The 22,465-nt window shown below is 46.7% G+C and overlaps 1 protein-coding gene across 1 annotated transcript; it reads right to left on the reverse strand.

Annotated features, from left to right (window-relative positions):
• Positions 1–1,492: 1,492 nt before the first annotated feature.
• Positions 1,493–19,281, reverse strand: LOC118087022 (uncharacterized). Its single transcript, XM_035119244.3, has 15 exons — positions 18,767–19,281; positions 16,682–16,830; positions 15,117–15,277; positions 13,432–13,591; positions 11,954–12,124; positions 10,707–10,798; positions 10,265–10,422; positions 9,545–9,648; positions 7,934–8,158; positions 7,109–7,194; positions 6,040–6,176; positions 5,013–5,102; positions 4,107–4,315; positions 3,054–3,260; positions 1,493–2,161 (listed from the first exon to the last, which is right to left on the reverse strand). The coding sequence occupies exons 2-15, from the start codon at positions 16,826–16,828 to the stop codon at positions 1,874–1,876; spliced, it is 2,235 nt and encodes a 744-aa protein (XP_034975135.1). The 5' UTR covers positions 16,829–16,830; positions 18,767–19,281; the 3' UTR covers positions 1,493–1,873.
• Positions 19,282–22,465: the final 3,184 nt, after the last annotated feature.

Below are 22,465 nucleotides of genomic sequence, written 5' to 3' on the forward strand. Positions count from 1 at the left end.
TAGCCCCCCACCTCTCCCAACTGTGAACTCCAGAGGCAAAAGGAATTTGTAGATGAAGATGGAAACTGGCCATAGACATTGTAGGGATGAGGAATTGTTTCTAGACAAACATACACCACGTGTTCCTCCAGAAAGCAGAACAGCTAGCCAGTCTCATAACCTCATGAAAAGTGGAAAGGCGGTGGAAACATGTGCAAAGCCTCCATCTGGTGGACTCATGGTCACACTGCAATGATATTTCACAGTGGAAGAGAAAGGGGAGAAGTGGGGGCTGCTATCAGCCCCAACCCAATCAAAAGCTCTTGATTACCTTGGACAAAATTAGCAAAGTGCTGATGGTTGAGAGAAGAACTAAGAAAACACATGAAGTGGCATGGTACAGGTCAACTGTGCTCTGACACACACCATTTTTAAACAGATGCCTGGCAGAAGGGAAGAGCCACCACAGCTGATTGGCAGAGCATCTGCTTTCTATGCTGACGATTCCAGGTTCAACCTCCACTGCCTCCAGTTTAAAGGATATCAGGTAAGAGACTGAGAATTGATGCTCCCCAGTGAAACCTGTGGCCTGACATCAAATACGGCAGCCTCATATGTGCAACAGTCAATTTATGTGGGAATAACTTTTTAACACTGTTTTAACTGCCATGGCTTCAGCAAAAGAATCCTGGGGGTTGTGGCTGGATGAGGATGTTGAGCATTCTCTGTAAGTGATAAGGAGAGAGGGATGGGGACAGTTCCCTGGGCAGACTAAAAGTAGAGACATGGCCCACCTCTCAATGGAGGCTGCTCAGTTAGGGTGAAAGAGGCATTGCCCCAGGGCCGGCTCTAGGGGTAGGCTGGGTGGCGCGGGGCGCCAGGGCGCGGGGCCGGCAGGGGGGCGCCGTGCAGCAGAGCTGCGTGGAAGCCCACCAGCCGCAGCAAGAAACGGGGCGGGGGGGGTCGCCAGAGCAATCTCCGCACCACGGCGCCAGGGTGCCTGACCTGCTCGAGACGGCCCTGCATTGCCCCACAGTCTGCCCACTTGCCCCTCTTCTTACCTGCACCCAGCTCAAGGGTTGGCACTGCCTGTCAGCTTCCTCCTCCTTAGTCTGTTGCCCTTGCAGAACTCAGCAGGGAGGAGGATGGGGACAAAACTAAAATTACCTGGCTCTGCCTATAAGTAGCTCTGGAAGACACTCAAACTCAAGACGAAAGGGAGAAACAAGCTAAGAGAAAGGCACATTTGGCAAACCTTCACCATTATCAACTCCTGCCCAGAAACTCTGGAAGGACGTGTGGATCCAGAATTGGCCTCCACAGTCACCTACAGACACACCGCTAAGACTGTGTTCATGGAAGACAATCTTACTCGGTTATGAGTGATCGCCAAAGAAGAAAAGAAGAAAAACTGTTGGCTTTCCTGCTTTCTGCCCTACCAGTCCCAATGGATGTAAGTGCCCCAAACCCCACCTCCAGGTGCCTATGACACATGAGATCGGAACAAAACAAGAATCTTTCAAGCAGCCTCCGCTTGCTGCTATTTGAGCCCTTTATTGCCTATTCAGTTTTAGCAAAGCTAGCTGAAGACATGATCAATGACTTTAAAAAGCAAACTGTTCTCAACCTTTCAGAGAATAACCATCTGTTATCCCAGAACCTTCTTCTCCAGATCAGCCCCGGCCTCACCAGTGCTCCACTGAAAACAGTTCTTGCCACACAGGCCACAAAAACAAGGTATATTACCCACTCCCAATGTTCATAGGGCCTCACAGTCTCTCCCTCCTCCTACACATTTTTCTTAATGCAGAAACTCATCTCATATATACATGGCCTGACCAAGTGAGATGCCCTTTTGCCTTTCAGGGGGCTCCTCCCTCATCAGTTCCAACGACTAGCATTGGATGGTGCGGCAGGCCTTCCCGGAGACTGTAAAATCAGCTTGCAGGATGTTAGAAGGGGCCCGGGTTTCCTGGAAGGGCTGCTGCCCCCCAACAAAAAGGGTGAAAGTGCCAGGCTCCAGGCGCCACTCCCCAGCCCAGATGGCTCTCTGGCTGAAGTCTAACTGGAAGGGTACTTTCACGGCACGTCCCACAGACACTGGAACCCGGCGGAAGCCAACCAGCTGCCAGCGTGGCACTGGCACAGATGCCCCTCCCCAGCGAAGGTAGAGCTGCACCACCTGCAGAAGGAAAGAACTGTTAGGAGGAGAAAACCCCAAGGCTCTTTCTTCTAGAAGAAGAAGAAGAAGAGTTTGGATTTGATATTCCGCTTTATCACTACCCGAAGGAGTCTCAAAGCGGCTAACATTCTCCTTTCCCTTCCTCCCCCACAACAGACACCCTGTGAGGTAGGTGGGAGGTGGGGCTGAGAGACTTCAGAGAAGTGTGACTAGCCCAAGGTCACCCAGCAGCTGCATGTGGAGGAGTGGAGACGCGAACCCGGCTCCCCAGATTACGAGTCTACCACTCTTAACCACTACACCACACTCTAGGAGTTTCCAGCCATGCATGTGTTGGTGGTGGAGGCAGCAGCATTGTTTGGAACTGCAAACTACAAAAGGCAGGTGCATGGGAATAATGCCCCATCTACCCGGAGACAAGGACACCAAAACACCTTCTCCCAAAACCTTACCCACTAGTTCCAGATCTGAAATACATGGCCTATATAAAATGATGCATTTTGACATGGTTTATTCTATGTCTGCTTATCATAAGGAAGAGCAACACTGAGCTCAGGAGATCCATCCCAATCTCATCAAACCAAAGTGTCTGAAGGCACTTCCTGGCTCCTGCGATTCAGTAAGGAGCTGCAAGCGCACTTGGGGCAGGGAACAGGAACCAATTTCAGGCTCACGCTCAGAAATCTCCCTGGCTTCCATGATCACACACTTCAAGCATATCTTCACAGCCGTAAGGGCTAGAAACTTGCTTTTTTAACTGGAGTGGGGATTTTTCCATCTGAAAAAGCTTGTACTAATGGAATGATTGTCATAGCGCTATGACAATAGTTGAATTCTTCCCTCTTCTCCCTGCTATCCCAGTTTGTGGGCAAATACACACATGCTGCCTCACCTCTTCACCATCCCTGGAGCCCACATTCTTCACCACTGCAGAGATGCTGAGGTTACTGCAAATGGACACAACATTGGAATCTAGCACCAGGTCACTGTATTGAAAGGTGGTAAACGAGAGCCCATAGCCAAAGGGGTACAGCGGAGCCTCGTCCCCATAATAGCGGTACGTCCGTCCAACCATCGTGTAATTCTCCATTGGTGGAACCTGTGGTAACAGCCACAAATGAGTGAACAGGATGGGAAGAAGCCCATGGGTCAAGCCAATCTGAATGAGGAGGCACATGGTGGGAAATGCACAAGGTACAACCAATAGCAAGGAATATATCTTAGCTCAGGGGTCGCCAATGCAGCACCTGTGGACACCAGTGTGCTTGCCAGTAATTTCCATGGTGCCTGTAAAGGGTCTTAGCAAACATGTCCTCAAAAATCCACAATGCTAATTGCTTTTCCTGTTCAGTTCCTGCTTGCAAGGCTCAGGTTCATGTACACCCTTAAAACATGCCCATATTTCATTGGATGCCAGGAAGGAATACACACTTGCAGCTAACACAGCAGAATGTAAACCCCACTTGTAGGCTGACAAGTGAGGGTTCAATTTTGCTCGGGGAACATGTGCATGGCAAATTTAGCCTATAAAACGCAGCCTTCTTTCCTTTCTCCAGAGGACAGGACAAAAAAGTGCTTTGCCATCCCAATGCTCTGTGCTTCCCAAAGTGTTGAGCACAAGTCTAGCAAGGCCCCTTGTGCTGTGGTTCCCAAGCACCCACAAGCCAGCTGGCTGGTGGGTGGGTGGGAACCCCACAAGAGATTTTGACAGGTGAGTGGGACAACCCACCTGTCTATCATGTGATGTCATAATGCATGGCTGATACTGATATGGATCTAGCCCATGGGGCCAAAAAACCATTCCTGCTTTAAGAACTGGTGCCTGAGCTTGCTTCCCCCTCCTCCCTCCCCACCCCTTTTTCCTTGTATGTCATGTCTGTTAAACTGCAAGTCTGTGGGGGCAGGGATTGTCTTACCTACAAATTTCTGGGCATCCTAGTCTTACCTGGTGCATGCCTGCAGGCCACGTAGCAGGGAGTCGGCCAGCAGGATTTGCCCCTTTAGCTCCCACCAACACCTTGGCAAGAGCCAGGCCGGTGACCTGAGCTGGGTAGAAACAGGCTAAGATCGCTCCCACTCTGTCCTGTGCCTTGGCCCAGCTCACGTCAAGTGGGCCTGCGTTGAATAGCAGCAGAATCACTGGACGTCCAGCAGCTGAAATCAAAGCCTCAAGCAATTAATAAACAGGCCAAATCAATGCCATGCATGCAAACATTTCTTAAGGAGTCATAACCCAACACTCTGGAGAGTGTAGAACTTCAAGTCTAAGGTTCAAATCCTTATTCAGCCAGGAAGCTCTCTGGGAGCAGCCAACAGGGAGCATCAATAGCCCTCAGGGTACATACGGCCTACTTTCAAAAGCCTTCTGCAAGTTATCGGTTGGGACCTCTGTGAGAGCAATTCCTCCCTGCCCCAGAGCCTGCTGGTTGGGAAGGAAGGAGGAGAGAAGAAGGCAGTAAGGAGATGGAAATGGCGCGTGTCCTGTCCTCATTTGGCTATGGGCCTCACCCACTGCTGCCTTTGACCCTGCCCACTGCCAGCATGTAGCCCCCAACTGATTATCCCAGAAGGAACGTAACCCTTGATGTGGACAACACTGAGCTTGATGGACCAATGCCTGACTCAACATTGGAAGCTTCCTAAGGGTAAATCAAAACAATTGCCAAGGGAGCCCCCCCCCCCACCAAACACCTCAATTTCACAACTGCCCATGAGCCACAGAAGAGTTTGGATTGGCTGCTTGCTGTGGGTTACCTGCAGGCTCCACTTTCTACAGTGCTTGGTGCAACCAAGTGCCCTTGGCATTCCCCTTCTTCATGTAGTCTCCCCCAGGGCAAAACATCAAGCTCACCCCAGGCCATAGCATCCTGAAGGAGTTCCAGCTGGTGGCCAGGCAAGGCCAAGTCCTTCCGGTCTTTGTTTTCTGCCTCCAGATCAATTCCTGGGCAGAGGGAGTTAGAAGGCATGTTAAACATGTTAAACGCCCACTCCCTTCCCTCTTGTCTTCATTCTAAACAAACCAAGGAGGCTCCTCTCTGAAAATCTCCTTTCTAAAATTTTGAGAAATGGCAAAGTACCACTCTCTAAAAGCAACTGAAGATGTCCATCTGTCTTACTGAGAAGCCAGGCTCCACTGATGGAGTGGCTTGAGGTCTTTGCTATGGATGAGGAATCTATGGTCCTCTGCATGCTGGTGGACCACAGCTCCCATCACCACTGACCATGACATCTGTGCTCCCTGCTGTCATGATTAATGCCTCAAGGGAGCTCCATGAGAACCAATGATTGTGAACCCACAAGGCTGGCCCTGCCGCTGGCTGAAGTTTCCCCAGAATCCCACCCACCTGAGTTTGTGCACTGTGCACACATAGATGGGGAAGCCTGCACATGCATAGACATCTGTGCACGCGGCTTTCCCTGCCATTCAACTCCAAATGCACAGGTTGTTACCGGTATCTTGCAAAAAGGTTGATTGCAAAAAGGTTTCCCTTTGCAGATGCCCACAGAGGTTGGTTCAAGGAAGCTGTGTGGTCAGGAGCAGGGTGATCTGTGCAGTCCTTGAACTTGGGGAGACCTCTTTACATGACTAAGGCATGGAAGGGGCTTTATATGTACTTGACTGCACAGAAGAAAATAACCACAAGGTATGTGGGCATGGATGCATTCATATGTACTGTATATGAAAATGCACATGGATTTCTCACCCTGTGATAGACAGAGAGAATTAAAACTAAAGAATCAGTGCTTGCAGTGCTGCAGCATGCAGCAAGCAGATGGTCTCCTGGGTCTTACTACTTAACATGTGAAGTGAACATTGCACTGTAGGGAAAAGCATGGTGCTGTTCTTACCCTCTTTCTTCACCAGATGTGGGGCTTACCTGTACCTAGGCACACAACCACGATGTCTGCTGCTTCTACCGCAGCCTTCACTTGGGCTGGCGTATAGGAGCTGCACGTAGGAAAGGTACATCCGGCGGCAAAGGTGACATTCGCTGCAATTGTTGCCAGGCCTCTCCTGCACCAGGCAGAGATGAGAACAGCTCTCAGTTTCTTAAGGGCAAACACTGGAAATGTATTTGTTCTCTGCCAAAAAATATCTGGATTTGGCCTGCATGGACTGCAAAGCCAAACCAGCCACGTAGTGGGATCTGCCTGGAACTTAGCCCCATCCAACGGGTTATGGAGACCCAGCAGGGCACCATACAGGGTGGTGGGCTGTGTCTGGCATCATGGGGTGGCAGTGGCTTCTTGGATTTTTGGACCATGCACACCCAAATCCTGTGGCCACAACTCACTGCATCAATGAGAGTGTATTTGCTTCTTTTCAATAGAGTGTTTGGCTTCCAAGAGCTGGCCTTGGCACTAGGGGTTTTGTTCTTGTTTTGAAGCAAAAGCAGAAGAGGGAAGTGAATGGAAATGGAAAATAAATGCCCGGTGTGGGAGGGGGAAAGCAGAGTGCTGGGTGTAGGAATGCAGATTTCCTGGGACTAAGGCGCTCAAAGCTTCATTTCCAGAGAGAGGTTCTGACTCTGAAATGCACATGATGTGGTTCTACTGGCAAAACTAAGCAAGTCAGAGCCTCAAGGATGGGATGAGAAATGCAATGAGCCATTCTGAGCTCTGGAACAGCAACTACTCTCTCCTTGATCTTGCATCAAACAAGGATGTGTGTATGAGACAGCCCTACTTAAAGGGCAGTTATGGGTCTGGCATCCAGCATGTCCTCAGCCTGAAGGACTTCAGTCCCTTTTGAAAACTATCGTAATTTATTGTCATCTGTTGCAGAATCTGTCTGGCAAGGTAGCCCTACTCTGCATGCAAAAAGTAAGGCCAACCCTAGGGTGCAGATTGGATTTAAATGAAGATACAGCTAGTCCAGCATCCTACCAGGAATGCCTTCCAAGGATGGATTGGGGGGAGGAGAGAAGATGTTTCTTCAGGACTTACCTGGGTGTATAGATGTACTGAGGCTCTGGGACTGGAGCGTAGTTCCCAAAGAGAACCCTAGGGTTGTCGGCAAAGGGCCCAACCACCTGCCAAGAAGAAATTAGGGGCCACAATGGGATTCAGACGATCCAGAGAGTGGGAGGACCAGGGGCCATGCAACATTATTAAGTTATTCATCACCTTCCAAGCAACAGTTTCAAGGAGGCATACATTGAAGATAATTAAACACACACACACACACACACACACACACACACAGAGAGAGAGAGAGAGAGAGAGAGAGAGAGAGAGACAGCGCGCGGGAGAGAGCGTAAATGGATTTAAAACCGAACTAAAACCACACAAGGTAGACACTCATGGAAAACACCCATTTATCCAGCTGGGAAAGTCTGTTGGAACAAAAAATTGCTCCCGGAACATGCAAATAATGGGCACTTGTTGTGTATCAACATGTAGGGGTTGAGGCCTAATGTGGAAAACAGAAATTGGTCACTGCCATTCCAGCCAATTGCTGGAAATCACAAGTGGGGACAGTGCAGTTGCACTTGGGTCCACTGAGCACAGGACTGGCAGCAATTCCTCAAGGACTTGGGACAAGGGTCTCTCTCCACCCTTCAGCTGGAGATGGCAGGTTTTGAAACAGAAACTTTAATGCACGCAAAGCACAGAAATCAATAGTTCAATCTTTCACTACTGGGTTCTGCATTTAGTTTCTCTATTGCAGTCTGCCCTGTTCCAGTGTTGCCAGAGGCAATGCAACTTTATGGAGAATGAGCAAGGGATGAGATGCCCTCCCCATCACACCACTCCATGGTGAATACTTACTGCAAAGTTCTTCCTTAACACATCTGGGGCCTTAAGAGGTAGCATCCCACGCTGGTTTTTTAGCAGGACAAAGGACTGAATGGCAGCTTCAAGAGCCAGCTGGCGGTGGGCCTCCGTCTGCACATCCTCCAGTCCCAGGGCATTGTAGGGGTTCATGGTTGGCGGGTCAAACTCACCCAGGCGCAAGCGGGTGCGGAAAAGTGGGCGGACACTGGCCCTGATTGTCTGCAGGAGATAGTAGGAGGGTGGAAAGGCACAGAGTTGGCTAGTGAAGCAGCAGTGTAATGGAAGAATGGAGATGGGTGAAAGATCTTCACTCCCACAGACTTCCAGGGAAAGGGTAGGGAAACGCCCCACTTGTTCTGTGAAACTGTGTCAGCAAAGCCTCGCTCACCTCCCCTTCCTCGATGTCATATATAACTGAAGACCTTGTAGAATATTACAGAAACGTACACAGCTCTTAAGATCCCAAAAGGTTTTAAGCCTACTGCAATTACACATGGAGAGAAGCAAAATACTGAGGAAAATCAAGCCATTAGAAAACATCAAATATGTAGTAAGTAAATGGACCAGATGGATTTATTTCAGATTACTGCAAAGGAACATTTGATTGAGGCTATTAATAAAATACACAAATTAATCCTGCTGTGAAGACAGTTGCTAGGATTGTATTTTACAAGTTCATTAAAGAAACTGATTGGTGAATTAGTACGTTTGAGCTATCTTTTTGGTGTGGCTATATTCTCTGCTTCAGATACTACTGAGATCAGGGACAGAGGAAATATTAGTAGCTATATCATGTATTGTATTAACGTCATTATTTACTATCATTTCCTCTTTGTTATGTATTGGCAGTCTCAGAGTTAGGAGTGGAACAGAAGCAGAATGTGTATAAGGGGAGGAAAAGCCTCAAACCACAGACTGCTAAAAATGTTGTAGGGATCTCAAAGGGCATCTAGAACAACACCCTTGTTACAGCATCCCTAAAAGGTAGTCTGCTTTAAAAAAAAACTATTAATAACAGAGAGTCTACTTCCTTCTAATACACTGTCCCACTATTGAACACCTTGTACTCTCAGGAAACCCGTTTCTCAAAATTTGAACCTGCTGGTGTCTATCCTACTCTCTGGAACAGCCAAGCTTGTGCCCTCCAGGTGTTTTGGAATACAACTCCCATCATCCCTAACCATTGGCCATGCTGGTTGGGGCTGATGGGAGCTTAGTCTAAAACATCCAGCAAGCACCAGGTCTCTCTGGAGCAAGAGGTAAGGGTCTTTTGAGGAGGCATTATGGATGCTGTTCTAATTTTTCTATTTTCCGATGTTTTAATCTGTTTTGCATTTTGTATTACTTTTATAGAAATTACTTGAGACACAATATTTAAATATCTTAACTAAATAACTAAAATGTTCACACAGGGAATATGCTCCTCAGGTGCCATTGTCTATCTGCAGGATATTCTTTAGGAAATAGGATGATTTCACATTTTGGCATGCGTGAGCTGCAATAGGATGGTCACTAATAACTGCATCCAGTGAACCCCCCAAACTACACTACATCCAATGACCCACTCTTTCCCACTCCTTGTTCCTCTTGGGTGGAACCACTTACTTCCAAGGAGATGTTGCCTTTGGCAACAGCCTGGCCTATAAACGTGAAAGAATTGTTCACCATCCCGTATGAAACTTCCAGGTTGCATCCAGCATTCACAGAAACTGCAGCATGAGAGGTAGAGGAATGGGATCATTATAGTCCAAGAGTTCAGAGACACAACTTTTCCTTGGCTGAACTTAACTGCATTGTATCCTTTTAAAACATAAGCCCCTCTGGATGCGTTACAAGCATAAGAATGGGACAAAAATATTAATCACAGTAATACATAATATATTGTTTTGTGCCCTTTCTAACATTAAGACTAAAGTTTCTAATTTCTAGTAAGATATACCCATTCTGGTATGCAGCTTTGAGTAGCGTACACCATTTTGCAAGCCACGTCCTGATATAAATCATTTCTGTGTACATTATTTTCACTTATAGACTTTTATCACACATTCCCCTAATATAATCCATTATGTACACAATACTCCTCCATTGGCTCCCAAGACAGACAGATGCCAACTGTTTGATTGGAGAACTGTGTTGCAAAATTAAGACTACTGTGGGTTCTGAAAGATAATTGTGTTTTGATTCATGTTATTGGTCCAAGAACTACAAAATTGGTCGTGTTCTCATTAAAGTGCAAGCCTGATCTAATTTCTCACCCCGTCCTCGTTATGGGGAGCTGCCCACTCTGGGCTGAGAGCTGGACATCAATGCTGCGTCAGTGCTCACCTATGGCAGACTCCAGCAAGCTGTGGGTATAGTTGTGACCAAGCCATAACAGCTCCACAGCTCCCTCATCGCTCACCACATATCCCTGGAAGCCCCATTCTCCACGCAGGATGTCTGTTAGCAGATTCTTGTTAGCGCAGGCGGGGATTCCATTAATCCTGGCAGAGGCCAGAAAGAAAACTATCAGGCTCAAAAGCATTGCAAACATTGCTGGTATGCCCCCTGCTCTAATGACAAACAACATAATTTTAGCACAGGGGTGGGAAACTTTTTCAGCCACATTCACTTGGGAGAAACCTTGGGGGCCACAAGCCTAACGACGTCTACTCAGAAGTACATCCTACTGAATTCAATGGGGGCTCACTCTCAGGTTAACTGGGATCCGGATTGAAGCTTAATGTCCCATTGCCATCCAAAAGTTAGGGAGAGAACCCAGACATACCTGTTATAGCTGCACATGAAGCTGAAGGTTCCAGCCCGTACGCAGGCCTCAAACTGAGGCAGGAAGGTCATGCGCCAGTCACGCTCCTCCACCTGGTACAGAGCACAGATGTCACTCCCTCCTGGCATACCACCACCACCACCCCAAGCATTGTTGGCAAAATTCCAGGACACCTAGAAATAGGGTCAGCCCAATACATTTTGCCGCCTGAAGTAAAGAACAAGATGGCGTCACTCTCCCCATTCTATGTAGAGAAGTCAACAAGACTGGCTGCTGAATCTTAATTGAACAATGGCAGCACAACAACACCCTTTACTGTATCAGAGGGAAGCAGGATAACTTAGGGAGTGCAGAGCAATCTGCATGTAACACATAGCTTTGCCCACCAGCAGAGGGGAATAGCTATGGGGCTCAGGGGCAGCAGTGGGGGAACGGACCCCACTGCTGTTTGTTGTGCAAGAGCACCAAATCAACTTTTATTGCATAACCCAAATTTGCTGGTATGTGATTGAATCCCACCCACAAAACAGCAACAGTTTGGAAGGGAGGTTTAAGGGATTCAAGATTTTGGAGCCAAGATTTAATTTCAGTGGTGGTCCCTTCCAACTCTATGATTCTTATTATTAATTAAAAGGGGGTTGCTTAATTGAATTGAATATTTCTTAATGAGATGCTTTCATTAACCAATTGATTATCTCAATTTTGTTATAACTTAGTGAGTTGCAGTGAGCCCACCACTTATGTGAGGGTTCTGTTCCAGGGGTCCATGTGCAAAAGGCAGGAAACCCCCAGAACCACCCACCCACCAAATTAACCATCCCTATCTGTCCAGAGTGGGTCTTGTCCTCTGCCTTACTTACCGGCCTTTGGGAAGGTTGTACGAGGGTCCTGGGAGAGTCCCAGAGCCTCATACATCCTTCCCAGAGGCTGGAAAACAAGGTGTAGAGCTCTACAAACTCCTTCTGTAGCAGGTTTTCTCCTCATTCCATTTAATTATTTTTCAGCTGTGAGCCTAAGGCCACAATCATGTAAATAAACTGTGCATAAGTGGCAGTCCCACTGTATGTAACTTCATGTTGTGAGCTGCCTTGAGCATAGTTTACTGTGGAAAGGTGGCATACAAATAAATGATAATGATGATGACGGAAGCAGGGAGAGGGAGAGAGGGAGCCAGCACACAGGAAAAGGAAGCCTCCTCCATTCAGACCTTGCCACCTCCCACCTCCCTACCTGCCAGTCACACTGACCTTGGCATCAAAGGAGAAACGGGACTCAGGGATGTTCTCGGGGCCCCCATGGACGGAAAAGTGCTTGCAGCCAGCACTGGCCTTGACATAGCGGGGGTGGTCGCCCTGCAGCCCTGTCACAAAAGCCACACCCAGCTCCCTGGTCAGGAATGGATCCTCTCCGTAAGTCTCCTGAAGAATAGACAGACAGACAGACTTGGGTCATGCCCGTTCTCTGTGACACATCCCTCCTCCTCCTCTCAGTTCCTGGTGTCCACACCTTTCATCACCACAAAGGAACCTGCTGTCTGGTACTTCTGACAAGAGCCACAGTCATTCCCTCCCTTTTGAAATTAGATAAATGCCAACAGCATTACATCTTAGCCACAGATGTATATAGATACACAGCTTGGTATCTATACTTTAAGCAGTACAGTGGTACCTCTGGTTATGAACTTAATTTGTTCCTGAGGTCCGTTCTTAACCTGAAACTGTTCTTAACCTAAGGTACCACTTTAGCTAATGGGGCCTCCCGCTGCCGCTGCCACACGATTTCTGTTCTCATCCTGAAGCAAAGTTCTTAACCTGAGGTACTATTTCTGGGTTAGCGGAGTTTGTAACCTGAAGTGTTTGTAACCCAAGGTGTTTGTAACCCGAGGTACCACTGTACAGGAATTTTGGTAAAATATTTTTAAACAAGCAGCATTTTTCTATATTTCTTGTCTCTTGCATTTCCTTAAACTGTACATCACTTGGGGAAGTTTTTTGCTGAGCAGTACAGAGGTTCTGATAAATAATAATAAGCAAAAATATTTTTTTTCTTGCATTTTTTAAAAATTCCTTCTTTAGGGTTAAGAATCATGTTTTCTCATATTCCTGCATTTTTATTCTTACAAAATTAAGTAAATAATAAATAGAATATGAAAATATATAGGAAAAAATAGCAACCATCCCAATACTCCAAGCTTGGTAATAGGAGTAACACCTTTGACCAGAAACAGATCATGTGTTCCCCAATAATCCATATTTGGCTCTTATTGCCCACTTTAGGCACCACTATGGATGGGGAATAAATGAGATTCAGTTTTCATTTAAAGGCAGCCCTACTTAATTTGCACTTTCTGAAACAAGAAAAGAACCAAAACACAGCCATCCTTTGAAATTCGTTCTTTTCTGAATTTTGAAGTGCAGTTTTCCAGCCAAGAAATGTGTACAAACATGCACAAACTAGTGTAAAGTGTGCATAGAAATGCTTGTATTGGTGAAAACAGCATACAAAAAGGCATTGTACTGGGGGAAGTTGCTTTACAAAAATGTTCGTATTAGGATAAATCCACACGAAAATGTTGATGAATCACTGCGAGGACTTTTTAGAAGGGAAATCACAAACTGATGTAGAAAATGAGAAACTGAAAAGGACAGGTCTGCCCACCCCTCTGTATCCTCCCTTGACCCCGCTCTCCCAGCTGCGGAGTCCCCGTTTCCTAAACCATTCATACCTGGTTTCTGCCCCACAGTGGGTGCCTCATAATGTTTAACATGGGGCTGAAGCAGCTCAGGCCAGTGTGGTCATCATAGTTACCAACGGAGATGAAGTAGTTGTGCTTGGCACGCACCTCAGTGGCCGTGGCATTGGCCACGCGGTAGATGAGCTCAGGGCTGTCAGCAAAGAGAAGCAGCAGTGGAGAGGAAGTCAAAAAGGCCATTTTGATCTAGCAAGTTGCTATTGAAGCTGAAGGCGGAGGCTGGGGTGGGGGGTGGGGCAAACCTATGTCTGGGCTGAGGCACTTCAGGAGACATTTTAGGTCCCTGTTTGACTGAATGCTTGAGGCAAAAATGTCCTCACAACTGAGTTTCAGAACTATGTGAGGATTTGATCCCGTTTCCTAGTCCAATTACACCACACTGGCTATATGGAGGGGCATTTAAATCACGTCAGCTTCCTACCAGCATTTTTTTTAAGGGCCTTGGAATAGATTGACTACTTCAGTGAGGCTAGAAAATATTTTTTTCAGAGGGCTGAATCTGGTTTTCAAGAGGCACCCATATTTCTTTATTCCTTCTTCAGCATCTGATCCACATGGCTTTTGAAATTATACAAAACCCGTTTACTAGAGGCATAGCTGCCAAGTTATCCCCTTTTTAAAGGGATTTTCCCTTATGCTGAATAGGCTTCCTCACGAGAAAAGGGAAAACTTGGCAGCTATGACTAGAGGTGACGAGGGAATGTGTGCACACATCTTAATAAGTGATTCCTCTTTCAAATAAACTTCAGTTCTGTGGAAAAAATGGTGCTGCCTCTTGCAACTGACAGAAATGGAGGCCACGTTGCCATCTGACAGGGCTTTGTGTCATTCAGGAACCTTACTTCAGGAGGTGGGGGGGGGGGAGACAGCTGGCAACCAAGCAGAATTGCTTCTCTTATATCAGCAACCATTTCTAATACAGTAATTAGAACTGTAATTTTCAGGCAGCAATTTTAGGAGCAGCTGAGATGGTGTGAACGGAGAACGAGGCCAGGATTGGCTCCAGGAATGAAAGAGCCCTCAGTTCATTGCTTTTTTAAGCGTCCCTTCATGCACTCAAGAGACCCCATCCGCATGCTAGGCAACTGCCATTTTAAATTTCAAAAAAATCCCTCAGAAAGCGATTTTTATTTTATTTTTAAAAACAACATTTCTCTACTGCTCAGATGTCAAAACCTCTAAGCAGTTTACAGAAAACATTTTAAAATACATTAAATGATCTATGAAAGTCAAAAGTTAAAAAACAAGCTGATCTAAAAGTAATTCCAAATATCAATAAGATCAATAGTTAAAAATATAAATGATCACAAAAGAAAATCACAGGTTAAAATTCACGTTAGCTTTGGATATTTGAGTAGGCTTGGAAAACAAAAGCATTTTAATAAGGTGCCAGAAACAATGCCAGAAAGGTGCTTGCCTAATTTCATTGGTATAACGGGGTAAGTTCCTACAAAGCACACTGGGAAATGTAAAATGGCGGCTCATGGCTGTCTGCCACTCAACAAGGCAAAGCCCCAGTGGGCCCTCCCAGGGGACAGAGCCCCACCCAGCAACTCTGTTGGGGCCAAAATGGGACACTAGTAGAGTAGGTTCAAAGGGAATCAAGGGGAACCTAGGAGAAGCCACAGCCAAGACCCACCTTTCAACAGCAGCCATACCTGAAGGAGGCAGCCAAGCCCAGGGCCTGGGGGAAAGCAGTTGCCCATCCTGGGGCCTCAACGTCTCCACGCAGGCACTCCGTATTCCAGCTGTAGGGCCCAATGCCCAGTCGTTTAATGGGCGGCGCTGGGTTATTGCCCTTTGCCCCTCCTCTTGCCATCTGTGGGTAAATGAGCCACAACGGCAGTCAGCAGATGAGGCAGCCCCTCAGAACTCTTCCCTATCTGGTCTTTGTTTTGCAATGAGGTGGCATTCGGCTTACAGCTCAGGGAATCCCAAAGGGCTGATTCCTTTGTGCACTGGGATGGCAACTCCTGCTAGACCACTGAGTGCCTATTAAATGCTTCTAAACACCAAGTAACCAGTGGTAGATTTCCCTCCCACCTTTCAACCCACACTTGTGAGAGAAGCAGGGAATCTATTCTGTCCATGCTAAGGCAATCATAAGGTGGTTGTTATTCCAAATTAATTAACAAGGCTTGCAACATTTACAGCCCCCTCCCATGCATGTTTACTCAGAGGTAAGACAACTGAATCCAATTAGACTTACTCTCAAGTAAAGATGCATCGCAAGGATAGGAAACCTCAGGTCCTGGGGCCAAATGCGGCCCACCTGGCCTCTCTCTACACCCCCCCCCCCAGGACATTCCATAAAAATGTGGAGTCCAAAGGAGCTGAAGGGCCCATTCCATTGGGTTAAGGATTACATGCCTTACTACATCCCACCAGTTACATAATGGGTCTGTCTGCCAGGGGATGTGGCCGATAAGATAAGAAGAGCCTCCTGGATCAGGCCGGTGGCCCATCTAGTTCAGTTCCACAGTCGCCAACCAGATGCCTCTGGGAAACCCACAAGCAGGACCGGAGTGCAACAGGACTCTTTCCTTCTGCTGTTTCCAGCAACTAGCATTCAGGACTGCCTCCAACATGGTTAGGGAGCCACTGATAGCCCTATTCTCTGTGAATTTGTGTAACCCTTTTAAAAAGTCATCTAAGTTGTCGGCCATTAAACACTACACCTTGTGGGAGTGAGTTCCATGGTTATGTGTTGTGTGAAGAAGTACTTCCTTTTGTCTGTGTTAAGAGAGAGAGAGGAAAACATTTTATTTACCCATTTGCTCCACACTATGCATAGTTTTATAGATTTTTATCATGTTGGATTGTAGAGTTGGAAGGTACCATGAGGATCATCTAGTAGTCCAACCCTTTGCAATGCAGGTATATGCAACTGTCTCATACAGGGATTGAACCTGCAACATTAGCATTATCAGCACCACACTCTAGCCAACTGAGCTATCCAGGCTATTTCATTGCAATTGGCCATGAGATCTAAGAAGGACCTTCATGTTCGGCTTATGGACTTCCCGGAAGCATCTGTTGGCCATTATGGGAAAGAAGATGCAGGACTCAATGGTCCTTTGGTCCATCCAACAGGAGTCTGATGTTCCTTACAATTCCAAACCAGCCCTCCTCCCTTCCTGCAGTTTGATGCCCTTTGCCAGGCCTCTCCACACCTGTTCTGCTCTGCCACCTCTGTCAAATGGTCAAAAAGTCTTTCTTGTACCTGCAGTATCATCTCATCCAATGTCAGCCTGTTAACCAGGTCGTCCAGCCGCTCCTCCCAAGGCAATGTGGGGTCCCTGAAAGGGAAGTCCTGGCCCATGCACAGCCCAGCCACCAGCAGTAGGACGATGATATGGAGCAAGGCCATCACTTTCGGTAGAGGAGAAAGGAAACAAATATGAGCACCACCCAAGGACAACAATCACACCCTCCAAAGAAGGACCCCTTCTTTCCTCGAATGGCATTGTGGATGAGAACACAAAATGGTGGTGAGTGCCCACTGGGGCTGGTAGGGTGGAATGCTGGGAACCCAACAGTAGGTGGCGTCAGAGCCAATGGCAGGTGCAGCCAACTAAGTCTTGTTTTGTCTCCATCCTTGTCCCTGCTGAATTCTACAAGGGCCAAACTGAAACTAAGGATGAGGAAACTGACAGCTAAGGGAAGACTTGAGTTTGATGGGGCAAATCTAGAGGGTATCACATTCCCCATTCTTGCTGTGCTCCCTTGCCTCTGTCTCAGACTGGCAGAATCCAGGTACAAGGAACTCACCTTGGACACATCCCCCCAATCTGCAACAGAGGAGAGCACTTTCCTTGTGGTCTGGGTATGGCTCTGAAAGCATCCAAACAGCATGTTGGAGCACCCCTGATGTGTGTCAAATAGATATATTAACTCAGTAATTAAAAACTTCTCAGATGAGTGTGCCCACACACCATCTTGATTTTAGATGTCATCAGCACTGAAGCCATTCCAGTTGCACAATGTGACTTGCTCCGTGCTCATTCATTATGTTATTTTACGGATTACATTCTCTGAAACCAAGACGTTTCTAAAAGTGGCACACTTCTCCCAGAAAAAGCAGTAAAAAAAAGTTCTCTGGCAGGGCCGCCTAGAGCAGGTCGGGCGCCCTGGCGCTGAGATCACTCCGGCGCCCCCGCCCTCGCAGCGCGCAGCACTGCTTCCGCGCGGCTTCGCCGTGCAGTGCCCCCCCCCTGCCGGCCCAGCGCCCCGCGTCACCGGGACTGCACCTAGAACCGGGCCTGTTCTCTGGGGAGCAGTAACCCTACTCTGCCCAAACTCAAGAGATGAAGGCTGCAATCTTATATGCCAGTGGTTCCCAATCTTTTTGGTATAGTGACCTATCTGTTTATTGTCACATGACCAAGGGTCTTCAGCAGCCATCGGTTTTATGCATTTTAACTGCAAATTTCCCTATATTATAATTGTTACTTGAGGCATCCATGCAAAAATTCACTTAAATTCATGTGGAATTTGTTGACATATTTATAGTACTTAACAAATTTACACAATTTTGTTCATGGGACTGTAAGAACACCAACCACCTGATTGCATTTCTAAAAACACATGGTTACACTGTCACTAAGCAGTGTTAGATGTAACAAACTATTTTAATAGTTTTGTTCACAATGAAGTTCATTTATGCAAGAACCAGTGGGGTGGTGGAGTTTGCATTTTGCCAATAGGTACATCAACACAGGGTTTGATGGTTGTCTCAGATAATTTCATCTTCTGAAAAACCTGTCTTGCAAAGATATATGCCTACTACCAAATGGCAGCAGCACAGAAATTTCTTCCTTGGCAAGCACAGGTTACTCAGTGGCAATGCAGCAACTGAGAAATTTTGGTAGCATAAAGCCAAAATTTGAGTGACCTCATTTCCAATATATATATATATTTGATGGTCCTATCACGTGACAGTTCAAGGAGTTGTTCTTTTTGCACAAAGGCAACTTCCAGTGGAATCATTTAAACTCTACAGCGGAAAAGGAGTAGACAAATCTTGACTAAGGAAACTTCAAATCACCCTGTGTCCCTGGCCCTAGATCTAGTGACAGCTCAACACAAGGTTGCTCTAAGCGTGGCCTCTAATGCACACGTTGTTTTTGCTCAAAACAACTCCCTGTACAGTACAAGCCCCTTGTGGCGAACCATCGCAGCATTATTATACAGTATGTCAAAAAGAAAAGACTGTAAGAGTCGATATTTCATCACACTCGTTAAGGATTTAAAGCAATAATTATTGGGTTGGGGAGTATCTTAAAAAGCCCTTGGCCCACTCGCTTACCTGTAAACCCAGCTTAATCCGAGGAGGACCCTCTTCCAAGTAAAGGCGGACAAGATCGCGCTGGTAAGAGCACCCGCTGCGCCGCCTACCGCTCTCCGCCCCTTCTCCCTGGAAGCCGAAATCTAGGGGTGCAGACGTATCTGTGCACAGATCCTCCGTCCCGCGCCTTTTTTCTCAGCAGGCAGATTGCAAAACGCTTATCAGGCCCAGGCGGTTTCCTTCAGCCTACGCAACCCGAGGGTGGGGCACAGGCTGCTCCTATTCTGCCCTGTCTGTGGTCTTTTGCCACAGGGCTTTTGGAAGGGCGCCGCTGAATCCGCGCCTCCCCTTCCAGCGTCTCTGAAAGACCAAGCGGAACTGCGGGAAGCGTCTTTGTGGGCCCGGGTGTGTAGTTCAGGAGGCTGCAGGACTTGTTCCCAAGCGGTGCAAGCTGCAACGGGAAAACTTCTCCCTTCCCTTTTGCAGCCTCCCTCCCTGCAGCGGGCTGCTGCTTTAGCCTGCCGCCGTCGGCTGTCCATCGGAGGGCGCGCGTTTCTCATTCACTGGCTCTTGGAAACGCGCGAGCCCCTGGCCAGCTTTCGCGGGGAATCGCCCGGACTGCTTCCAAGCGGATCGGTGCTCTTGTGCCTGCAAGGCTGTGGGGTTTTTTGGTGTGTGTGTGTGTGTGTGGGATGGTCCCACGACATCGTTGGCATTAAAATGCCGCCCGTGTACACCCCCCCCCCGCAATTTTTAAAAATCTGGTTTGCCGAAATCCAATGAGGGTCCCTCCAGACGTTGTTTTCATTGCCCATTTGTGACGGTTTCGGCTTGTGATGCTATCAGGTAGGGTCACATGTGATTCCTGCTTCATTTCCATATACAATGCATATACAATAACTTCCTGATGAAGTGCTGTAACTTTTTATGTGACAAATCTATAAGTTAATTCCTGCTCACCTATAGCATCTCCAGACAGCAACATTGTCGTAGCATTGGGGAAGCATCACCAAACTGGAGCAAAATAAAGGCACCACTAATGCGCTGTTAATGTGCAGGACATGTTCCACAATAAACCACAAGTCTGAGTTTCAAAAACCAAACAAGAAACCTGATCTCAATGATCCATTTGCAAATCAATGCCTGAGGGGAAATTCACAGGTGTGAGGAAATAATTCATTTCATAGGATCAACTGATGTTCACAACATAGGCGTACCCACCGTGGGGCAGGGGGGCAGCTCCCCCCCAGAAGATGACCCGGCCTGGAGCCATGGGGCCGCTATCTGCAAGCTCTTATTAGTATTTCCCTCCCCCCCTAAAAAATATATTTTACATATATAACATAATTGAGGCCACAGAATGCAAGTTTCTGTGTTACCCAAGATTCTTTTTCAGGTGAAATGGTCACATAGAACTTTTTTCAAAGGAAGAGTTGAGACTTCCATGCATATTATTTTCAGTCATGGAGATCAAGAGGCACGATCCAGCATTACGCAGGTTAGTGAGGCAGCTACCTCAAGCAGCAGGTTTTGGGTGTCACAAAGGCCAACTAATAGTTTTAAAATATATTATTGTTTTATTTTTACTCCAAAGAAGAGGTGCTTGTGGGATTTTCTGCCTCGAGTGCCAAAATAACATGGCCAGTTGTGGTGCTAGGCACCTTAGCTTGGGTGAGCTTGGGGTTCCAGCTTCTGTTCTGTATTAGGCAGTAAAATGTCTTGGGCCTGCTATACTCTCAGGCATACCACAAAGTCTTAATATTATGCCTTTTTCAATTTATTTCCATGATCAGATAAACTAGAAACTGGCAATGTACTGTTGTTGTTTTAAAGCTGGATTCTAAAACAACAACTATAACATTCCTATTAATAATAATTCAATAACAGTGTTTTTCAATCAGGAAAACCAGATGTGGAATGGAATCATGGTGATTTTACGTATGCTAGATGCTAGGGAAGTTTTCATATGACCCATTCCAAAGCACTTATCCTGGTTTGTTTGCACAGAGGTTAGATTCCACACTTTCTAGTGCATTTTCCTACCACTTTCCTTGCTGCAGAAATCCTTATATTTGAGAGGAGTGGGCTTGTTGCACAAGGCATCCCAATCACCTACTATTGCACAACCACACTGAATCCCATCCCAAAATAGTGACAGTCTAGAACAGCCTTTCTCAACCATAGGGTCCCGAGATGTTGTTGGACTGCAAGTTCCATTATCTCTATAGTCTAGCAAGGCAAGTGGTCAGGGATGATGGGAGTTGCAGTCCAACATCATCTGGGGATTCAAGGTTGAGGAAGGCTGGTCCAGAAGCACGCTAGGTTAAGGAAAGACAACTAACTACACGGTGCATAATTACTCTATGGAGGGTGGGGAACCTATTCCAGATATGGCTGGACAACAACTTCCAGCATCCTTGACCTTGCTGGCTGGGGCTGATGGGAGTTGGAGTCTGACAGCATTGAGAGGGCTGCAGGCACACACACACACCCCTTTGTTCTATGCAATTAATTGCCACAGGAGTCTGCGGTGCCTATTACCGGTAAGTGGCTTTTTAAGAAGGAATGGATAACTTCTTAGCCAAGATAGCGAGGGATATTGGGAGGCAGTGTGCATATGAGTACCAGATGTTGGGAACAAACAATAGGAGATTCCATCACAATCACGCTGTGCTTGTAATCTTCCCAGGGACCTCTGGCTGGCTCCTCTCAAAGATGGGCTATAGCCCTAGATGGAACTTTGCTCTGATTCAGCATCACGATTCTTACACTTCCCTGCACGTAGAGCCTCAGAAAAGACACCGTCACATAGACCTTCAAAGAAAAGACAACCACCTTGATTTTATTCTACTTTATTTATTTATTTATTTATATCTGCCCTCGATTTGACATTAAGGCAGCATACCAAATTAATCATGATAACAGTCATAAAGAAGCCACGGAACCAAACGAAAGGGTGTATCTAACTAAGTTCTACTCAGAATAGACCCATTGAAAATAATGGGCATGGCTAATTTAGGCCCACTAATTTCAACAGGTCTACTCAGAGGAGTAGAAGCTAGGCAAATGCAACCCAAAATACATCTACCTGCGGATAAAAACAGGTTAGTAATCAAATACTGATTAGCTAGAAGGAGATATTTCTTTTAAGCTAGAGTATACAGTCTAACACCATAGCATCACACTGCAAACTCAATTTCCCCCACCACAAAACACCAAACCCCATTACTGTATACTGTATATACTTTCTCCAAGCCTGCTAGTCGCCAGATGAAGATTAAAGGAACCTCCAAATCTCTAACCTGACAGCATTTTTATTGGCCTCCATTATATTCCTCCACCCTCTTTACTGGCTCTAATAAATCTCTTTCTTTTAAGCATTGAAATTAAGATAGGAACAAACTTCTACAATACATTGAAGTTTGAATCAAGCTGAAACTTGATTCCAGACATGTGGTTCCTTCCCAAACATTTGGCCTTTGTACAGCAAGGTGATAATGAGTCTTTGGACAAAGGGAAATCTTTGGGGATGGAATCACTGTACAGTAGAAGTATAGTGATTTTTCTCAATGGTCTGCTCTTATCCTTAGCACCATCCTCGATGGACTAGATAGGCCTTTGGCAGTGGCAGCTGGTGGGGTGCTAGGCTGTCAAAATGACATGTCCAGCGAGGTGACGGCAGTATGTTCAGGTTCTCATTTTCTCCCCATCTTACTACTT

Source organism: Zootoca vivipara, chromosome 6 (genome assembly GCF_965207765.1).
Source record: "Zootoca vivipara chromosome 6, rZooViv2.hap1.1, whole genome shotgun sequence".
Lineage (NCBI taxonomy): Eukaryota > Metazoa > Chordata > Lepidosauria > Squamata > Lacertidae > Zootoca > Zootoca vivipara.

Bases quoted from the DNA above. Each gene is read 5' to 3' on its own strand.
- LOC118087022 (XM_035119244.3), bottom strand. From the start codon at position 16,828: ATGGCCTTGCTCCATATCATCGTCCTACTGCTGGTGGCTGGGCTGTGC. The intron at 12,125-13,431 runs GTATGAATGGTT...TCTATTCTTCAG, and splicing joins CACTGTGGGGCAGAAACCAG to GAGACTTACGGAGAGGATCC. The intron at 9,649-10,264 runs GTGAGCACTGAC...CTCATGCTGCAG, and splicing joins CTTGCTGGAGTCTGCCATAG to TTTCTGTGAATGCTGGATGC.